Here is a 9,430-nt window from a genome sequence, read left to right as displayed (position 1 = left end):
CATGAAAAAGTAGGTCTATGTCTTGCAGGTTTGTATGGAATTTCATACTATGATATTCTATACATACCTGTAAACCAGCTATAAAACCATTAACTGATTAGAGCCTATATATCCAAGTAGTGCTGTGAGAAATGATAAAGCAAAACTAGAAAAATTTGAATTATTTAAGAAATAACATTTATTATGTATTCCTTTCCCTACTACATCTTCACATACAAATTCTTATAAACAGTAATTGGTTCATTTAAGAGCTATTCATTGTTCAACTGCCTATTTTGAAGAGTGTCTGAGACGCTGATTACATTTTCACTATCATTTTGTCAACAAGCAGTCCATTTTTACTGCATTATATATCTGATATTATCAAGAAATCTTCAATTTATTGTCGATTATTATATGTGTGTGTGTATATATATATATATATATATATATATATATATATATATATATATATATATAAAATGATATGAATGATTCACCACATTTCGTGTCAATTTCATCTGAACTCATCTCATTATCTGTAGCCGCTTTATCCTGTTCTACAGGGTCGCAGGCAAGCTGGAGCCTATCCCAGCTGACTACGGGCGAAAGGCGGGGTACACCCTGGACAAGTCACCAGGTCATCACAGGGCTGACACATAGACACAGACAACCATTCACACTCACATTCACACCTACGGTCAATTTAGAGTCACCAGTTAACCTAACCTGCATGTCTTTGGACTGTGGGGGAAACCGGAGCACCCAGAGGAAACCCACGCGGACACGGGGAGAACATGCAAACTCCACACAGAAAGGCCCTCGCCGGCCACGGGGCTCGAACCCAGACCTTCTTGCTGTGAGGCGACAGCGCTAACCACTACACCACCGTGCCGCCCGTGTGTCAATTTCGTGTCATCTCATCTCATCTTATTATCTGTAGCCGCTTTATCCTGTTCTACAGGGTCGCAGGCAAGCTGGAGCCTATCCCAGCTGACTACGGGTGAAAGGCAGGGTCCACCCTGGACAAGTCGCCAGGTCATCACAGGGCTGACACATAGACACAGACAACCATTCACACTCACATTCACACCTATGGACAATTTAGAGTCACCAGTTAACCTAACCTGCATGTCTTTGGACTGTGGGGGAAACCGGAGCACCCGGAGGAAACCCACGCGGACACGGTGAGAACATGCAAACTCCGCACAGAAAGGCCCTCGCCGGCCACGGGGCTCGAACCCAGACCTTCTTGCTGTGAGGCGACAGCGCTAACCACTACACCACCATGCAGCCCGTGTGTCAATTTCATGTCAATTAAATCTTATTAATAGTAACAGATCTAGATAAATCCAGTGACTATAGACCAAACTTTAATATGCCTAAAGTCAATGTTAATGTCAATAATGACTATTATAAATTGCCAATGTAGACCCTCTAATGATAATGTTCTTCTAATAATATTCTATTTCTAAGTCTAAGTTAGTAAAAGTCAGACAAAAAAAGTCAGACAAGTTCGTTAGAATCTAACGTCTGGTCTGGTGATCTAGCCCTGTCAGATATAGGGTCGTCTTGCTGCCGTCCAGAATAGTCCGCCATTCGTCTCTGGCGACCATCGCGACGGGCGATCCGAACTTTATCTTGGTGATTTTCTGAGGCGACGTGTTTCTTGAGGTCATTGATTCCCCTGTGTTTCACAGAAAACAATAGATTACAGTATGTGCAATCTACACGAGACCGGTCACCGTCTGGTCCCTCGACCCCGTGAAGCCCAGTGAACCGATCTGAAAGGAACCATTCCCTCTGCCATGTACAGTGATTTTTTTCTTCGTAGTTTGGCTTTTGCCATTTCCACCAGTGGAACTTCGTTTCATTATCTCATTCAAGAGAACATAAAGTTAAAGACGAGCAGGCGATAAATGCTGATGAAATGCAGACGCAAAAAAACAAACAAAATGGTTGAGGGTTTTCTTGTTCTCTCACGTGTATCATGAATAGCGCCATCTGTATGCTTTATCGGTAACTGCTAAGACATTGGGTGGGCTCAAGTGTGTACCCTGCGGCATACTGAATTCCGCTTGATTCATATGCGCGCTTGATCTGCGCACGCATGCCTCCGGCATTCACTCCAATCCCCCCGTTACGGCATATACTGCAGGGTGCACGCTTGAGTCCACCCATACAATGTCAGACACACGAAAAGCGGAAAGTCAACTATTAATTTTCGTCAACATAAACGTATCAAGTTATATATTTTTTTAACTAATCATGTGTAGTCAGGGCGGGTGGGTGGGAGATTTTTATGTTGTCAGCGGGAGGTCGGGAGGATTTTCTAAATGTTCCCTCAAGCGGGAGATCTCCTGCCCATGGCGAGAGAGTTGGAGCCTCTGCAGTACCCAGTTTCTGAGACAGACCCATATATATACATGACACCACATTAAAATAAGTGACGGTTCTGCTCCATCCTGGGTTATGGGAGATGCCTTGTGAGTGCATTATTTACACACACTGTAGTGCAGTAGGGTGGTTGTGGACACACATGGGCGTAGCGGACGCAGGGTATGCGAGGGACATCCCCTGCACTTCCCGTATTTGTGCCCTCTGTCCCCCGCACTTTTTACAGCCATTACAACCACTCAATTCATTTTTAACATGTGGAAACGCGTTTTTCCAAGCCACCTCTAAACGCATCATGAGCAGGCGGAGCTAAGGCGGCAAACAAACCGCTGTCGTGTGTGATCAGAGACGCTTTAGAAAATATTGTATGAGTATCTTTGGTGTGGGGGTGGCACGGTGGTGTAGTGGTTAGCGCTGTCGCCTCACAGCAAGAAGGTCCAGGTTCGAGCCCCATGGCCGGCAAGGGCCTTTCTGTGCGGAGTTTGCATGTTGTCCGCATGGGTTTCCTCCGGGTGCTCCGGTTTCCCCCACAGTCCAAAGACATACAGGTTAGGTTAACTGGTGACTCTAAATTGACCGTAGGTGTGAATGTGAGTGTGAATGGTTGTCTGTGTCTATGTGTCAGCCCTGTGATGACCTGGCGACTTGTCCAGGGTGTACCCCGCCTTTCGCCCGTAGTCAGCTGGGATAGACTCCAGCTTGCCTGCGACCCTGTAGAACAGGATAAAGCAGCTACAGATAATGAGATGAGATGAGAAACCGTGTAAGTTGAGTAATGCTGTTGAATGTAGATAATGTTTAGCTAAAAGATGACAAATAGATGCCAATTTAGTTAGTTAAGCTAGCTAGCTAACTTAGAGGCGGTAGTAACTAGTTGCATTTACTCCGTTACATTTACTTGAGTAACTTTTTGGATAAATTGTACTCTTAAGAGTTGTTTTGTTGCAAAATACGTTTTACTTTTACTTGAGTAATATTATTCTAAAGTAACAATAATCTTACTTGAGTAACGTTACTATTTTGGCTACTCTAAGATTACTCACTTCTGGGTAGAAAATAAGAATATAAATGTATTTGTGTTCCTTTGACTGTTATTTTTGTAAAGATTTAATTTATTTTTGTGGTAGTTAAAGTACATGAATTTGCTGATTATTATTACTGTATTCCTAATTCTATTTCAAAATATTGCTTTCCACATATTTTTAAATCTTTATTGCCACAATAGAAAGAGCAGGGTGAGAGAGGAGACAGTGGACCAGAGGCCAACAGGGATGATTATGCAGGCTCACAGGTGAGAAGAGAATATAACTAGCTATGTCACTACTACTATTCTTAATTCTATTTATAAATTTTACTTTATACAACCCCAATTCCAAAAAAGTTGGGACAAAGTACAAATTGTAAATAAAAACGGAATGCAATAATTTACAAATCTCAAAAACTGATATTGTATTCACAATAGAACATAGACAACATATCAAACGTCAAAAGTGAGACATTTTGAAATTTCATGCCAAATATTGGCTCATTTGAAATTTCATGATAGCAACACATCTCAAAAAAGTTGGGACAGGGGCAATAAGAGGCTGGAAAAGTTAAAGGTACAAAAAAGGAACAGCTGGAGGACCAAACTGCAACTCATTAGGTCAATTGGCAATAGGTCATTAACATGACTGGGTATAAAAAGAGCATCTTGGAGTGGCAGCGGCTCTCAGAAGTAAAGATGGGAAGAGGATCACCAATCCCCCTAATTCTGCGCCGACAAATAGTGGAGCAATATCAGAAAGGAGTTCGACAGTGTAAAATTGCAAAGAGTTTGAACATATCATCATCTACAGTGCATAATATCATCAAAAGATTCAGAGAATCTGGAAGAATCTCTGTGCGTAAGGGTCAAGGCCGGAAAACCATACTGGGTGCCCATGATCTTCGGGCCCTTAGACGGCACTGCATCACATACAGACATGCTTCTGTATTGGAAATCACAAAATGGGCTCAGGAATATTTCCAGAGAACATTATCTGTGAACACAATCCACCGTGCCATCCACCGTTGCCAGCTAAAACTCTATAGTTCAAAGAAGAAGCCGTATCTAAACATGATCCAGAAGCGCAGACATCTTCTCTGGGCCAAGGCTCATTTAAAATGGACTGTGGCAAAGTGGAAAACTGTTCTGTGGTCAGATGAATCAAAATTTGAAGTTCTTTATGGAAATCAGGGACGCCGTGTCATTCGGACTAAAGGGAAGAAGGACGACCCAAGTTGTTATCAGCGCTCAGTTCAGAAGCCTGCATCTCTGATGGTATGGGGTTGTGTGGCATGGGCAGCTTACACATCTAGAAAGACACCATCGATGCTGAAAGGTATATCCAGGTTCTAGAGCAACATATGCTCCCATCCAGACGACGTCTCTTTCAGGGAAGACCTTGCATTTTCCAACATGACAATGCCAAACCACATACTGCATCAATTACAGCATCATGGCTGCGTAGAAGAAGGGTCCGGGTACTGAACTGGCCAGCTTGCAGTCCAGATCTTTCACCTATTTGGCGCATCATAAAACGGAAGATACGGCAAAAAAAACCTAAGACAGTTGAGCAACTAGAATCCTACATTAGACAAGAATGGGTTAACATTCCTATCCCTAAACTTGAGCAACTTGTCTCCTCAGTCCCCAGACGTTTACAGACTGTTGTAAAGAGAAAAGGGGATGTCTCACAGTGGGAAACATGGCCTTGTCCCAACTTTTTTGAGATGTGTTGTTGTCGTGAAATTTAAAAAATCACCTAATTTTTCTCTTTAAATGATACATTTTCTCAGTTTAAACATTTGATATGTCATCTATGTTCTATTCTGAATAAAATATGGAATTTTGAAACTTCCACATCATTGCATTCCGTTTTGATTTACAATTTGTACTTTGTCTCAACTTTTTTGGAATCGGGGTTGTACGGTAGATTTGTAGATTTGTACTTTAGATTTTGATAGTATATCATTTGAAAGAACTAAAGTCGGTGCTGTGCTGTTTGTGGTGATGTGCTCCCTCTCACTTCTAAAATGATGGCTCGCAGCCCTACAGAGAGGATGGGCGTGGCCATACAGAGAAGAGGGGCGTGGCCCAGTGACTCCTCTCTGCCTCAGTCTTGAGAGGGTTGTTTTTTTCCCCCTTCCTTCAGTCAACAGCGAAGTCTGGAAAAAAGTTTGTAAGGAAAGATGGCGGAGAAGCGAAGGTTTGTTTGACCGAGTTGCTGGTTTTGTTTCGGCGCTGAAGGACATGGCGGCGGTTTATCGACTCGTCGCTCGCGCGTTTTAAAGGTAAACAAAAGCCGCTCGTGCGCTTTATTTGAATCTTCACTGCGACGGTTAATGAAAACGCGGCACGCGAGGCAGCCCGAACTCTCTCGCGCATGCGCGTAAACTCCACCGTTTATCCGAGTTTAATTTGGTAATTTATGATAATTTGGTCCAAATTTGTTTACAGTTGTATATTGTAGTCCTTGTAAAAACTTCAGAGGAGTTTGGAGAACACATCTGGCCAGCTGAGGTAAAGCTTCCTGCTGTATTTTCGCTCACTTCTGCTTACTTTTTTTTTTTTTTTGCTTTTCTTCCCACCTGACAGGACATTTCAGCATTCACACCGTCCACACACTCACTGCCTTTACTCCAACACTCAGAAACCAAACTATTTTTTTTTATATGAGTGATTCCACGCTTATGGGTACTGAAATGGGGACATGAACTTATTCACCTAAAACCATTTCTTTTTTTACCATCAGGTCACAAAACATGTAATCTTTAATGAATGATATGTTAAAAGATAACTTTAATTTTCTGAGATGTAATAAAAACATATTTATATGCCAAAGTCAAGCCTATGAGTTCCAAAATGATGTCCGTTACATTGCTTCTGTTACAAATTAATTACAATCTAGCTATATACCATGTTAATCTTATTGTGTATGTTTATTCTACTACACATGTTTATTAATTATATTTGCTAAAACATCACCTTCCTAGGCGGCACGGTGGTGTAGTGGTTAGCGCTGTCGCCTCACAGCAAGAAGGTCCGGGTTCGAGCCCCGTGGCCGGCGAGGGCCTTTCTGTGTGGAGTTTGCATGTTCTCCCCGTGTCCGCGTGGGTTTCCTCCGGGTGCTCCGGTTTCCCCCACAGTCCAAAGACATGCAGGTTAGGTTAACTGGTGACTCTAAATTGACCGTAGGTGTGAATGGGTGTCTGTGTCAGCCCTGTGATGACCTGGCGACTTGTCCAGGGTGTACCCCGCCTTTCGCCCGTAGTCAGCTGGGATAGGCTCCAGCTTGCCTGCGACCCTGTAGAACAGGATAAAGCAGCTAGAGATAATGAGATGAGATGAGATCACCTTCCTATGTTTCAAAAAGTAATTCTACATTGTTAAAATTGAGAATATATATGTCCACAACACTTCTGTTACGTTCTGACTTTGGCATATAAATATGTTTTTATTACATCTCAGAAAATTAAAGTTATCTTTTAACATATCATTCATTAAAGATGACATGTTTTGTGACCTGATGGTAAAAAAAGAAATGGTTTTAGGTGAATTTTTAAAAATAAGTTCATGTCCCCATTTCAGTACCCATAAGCGTGGAATCACTCATATAGAATAGGGTTGATTGTTATTATTAGAACTAACTTGGTATATATTTATTTATGGGGATAGTTTATATATTCATATTTACAGGGATAGGTATGTAGTAGATATTTATTTTTGTAATTAAATATTTATATAGATGTTCATGAAGTGTATATGTGGTATATATTTTTATAGGTGTATTAATGTAGTTAGGATTTCGGGGTAGTTAAAAAGGGGTGGGGAATTAAAAAAGTATTGTACTTCTTCCCACTCCTTTTTTGAACAATGTGCGGTGTTTTGTAATGTCTTAGCTCTTTATGTTATGTTATTTTATTTATTTATTTTTTTAAATTTCTCGTTTTCTTTCTTTTGTATGTACAAATAGTTACACACACTTTTTTTATACATGTTCGAAATTAAAAAAAAAAACATAAAATAAATTAATTCATTCATTTTTTCATTAGAGGCAAATTACTCAATTCTGATTGGTCAATCAAGGAGGGCTTTTTTTGGGGGGGGATATTTCTGAAATGCTATTGGCTAGTTCGTTGCTTGGTTACGGTTACAAAAACTAGCAAAATTTGTCAAGAAAATGGCTTTTGTAAAGAAGTTCTAATAAAATTTTGTAAACCGCTTTCAAAATCCTCGTGTCGTGTCACCGTGCGACGATGAAAGATGCTTTAGAGGAAGATGTGAAGGCAAATTAAAAAAACTCAAAGGAGCATCCGGCATGATCACGGATGTATGCGTTACATTCAGGGGCTCAACCTGTACGCATGGATATGCATATTATGTTAGTGCATAAAAAATTATGCCTGATTATGACTGGTAAAAAAAAAAAAAGGTGTCCCCTTGGGCACAGCAGGGTTGTGGAAGGGCACCCCCTGGTGGGATCGAGACGAAATTTGGTGCGAAGGCTCTAAATGTGCCAAGTAGACCACCGCTGAAGAGAAAATTGAGTTTCGACTTTTTTCGGCAAGTTACATGCGATGCCATTTTTGGCCGATAAGCGCATGTGCTTCTTAAGGCCAAAAATTATCGAAAATTTTTTTTCCATACAAAACTTTTTAGCTCATCTTAATCAGCTTCTCGAGACGTGAAAAACGGTATAACACCCCACCCCCCCACCCCCTCCGGGGGTGTAGGGTCCACGAGAGGCTGTTGAACCTGACTCAAACGTGCAAGATAGTCTCGCGCCCTGATTGGTTCAGAAAACGTGAATGACAGATGTTGTGAACTTGAATGGCTTCCGAAGTATGAATTTGGCCCGATATATTATACACAAGTAATCGTATGGTTCCTCGTAAAATTAAGGATCAATTTCGCTCGTGATTTCAAAGTTTTGAAATTGCCCTCGGCGGAATTTTCAAAACTTCGAAATCACTCGTGAAATTAATCCTTAATTTTATTCAGCCCCATACGAGTACCTATACAAATACTCGACTGAAACCGTAAAATCTGATCCCAGTAAAGTTTTGACCAAATTCTACGAGCAACTCGATGATACTGTTTTGTCTGATGAAGATTCTCTTACGATAGACCTGTGATGAAAGAAACTACGGGTGGCATGGTGGTGTAATGGTTAGCATGGCCGCCTCACAGCAAGAAGGTTCTGGGTTTGAACCCAGCAGCCGGTGGGGGCCTTTCTGTGTGGATGTTCTCGCCATGTCTCCGGTTTCCCCGACAGTCCAAAGACATGCGGTTAGGTTAATATGGGCTGAGGTGACCTTGAGCAAGGCATCTAACTCCCAACTGCTCCCCGGGCGCTGTTAGCATGGCTGCCCACTGCTCTGGGTATGTGTGTGTGCTTATTGCTCACGTGTGTGTTCACTGCTTCAGATGGGTTAAATGCAGAGAGGAATTTCACAAGTGTGTGATGAATAAAGTTGTGCTTTCTTTCTTTCTGCATGATGCTTATGTCATCAGCAAAATGGTATTGCATAAACAGATATATCTTCAACATGAGCTAGACATAGCAAGGATATTTTTCTAGCCACTGGCGTGTTTTTTGTTATGTTTCACCATCGCCACGATCGTATTTCTATCTTTTTTTTTTTTTTAATTAGCTTTGCCATAGCAAGACATATATACTGTATACGTACATACATACATTATGGCTGGGAAACCACTACAGCTTGCGCCAATTACAGTGGTCCCATTGTACTAAATCTGCATGTCTTTGGACTGCGTGGGAAACCGGAGCACCTGGAGGAAACCCACGCAGACACAGGGAGAACATGCAAACTCCACACAGAAAGGCCCCTGTTGGCTGTGAGGTTCAAACCCAGAACTTTCTTGCTGTGAGGCGACCGTGTTAACCACTACACCACCGTGCTGCCCGTAGTTTCTTTCATCACAGGTCTATCGTAAGAGAATCTTCATCAGGCAAAACAGTATCATCGAGTGCCGCCCAAAATCTGTCCTATGAGTTTTGTATCATCC

General features: G+C 41.7%; 1 protein-coding gene across 4 annotated transcripts in view; it reads left to right on the top strand.

Annotated features, from left to right (window-relative positions):
- Nucleotides 1-5,508: 5,508 nt before the first annotated feature.
- Nucleotides 5,509-9,430, top strand: part of gpsm2l (G protein signaling modulator 2, like) — a 72,040-nt gene continuing 68,118 nt past the window's right edge. Inside the window, exons 1-2 of one of the 4 annotated variants that reach the window (XM_060937671.1) lie at nucleotides 5,509-5,691; nucleotides 5,858-5,920. Coding sequence is in view for 1 of the 4 variants with exons in the window: in XM_060937668.1 (XP_060793651.1) it covers nucleotides 5,590-5,606 (17 nt within the window). In the remaining 3 variants the exon portion in view is untranslated. Of the gene's footprint in view, nucleotides 5,921-9,430 lie in introns of all 4 variants that reach the window. The other 3 variants (XM_060937670.1, XM_060937669.1, XM_060937668.1) reach the window with 3 other exon arrangements.

The sequence above is a fragment of the Neoarius graeffei genome, chromosome 13 (assembly GCF_027579695.1).
Source record: "Neoarius graeffei isolate fNeoGra1 chromosome 13, fNeoGra1.pri, whole genome shotgun sequence".
In the NCBI taxonomy this organism is placed as follows: Eukaryota; Metazoa; Chordata; class Actinopteri; order Siluriformes; family Ariidae; genus Neoarius; species Neoarius graeffei.
Note: the sequence above shows the minus strand (reverse complement) of the source record. Positions and strands in the feature narration are given on the sequence as shown.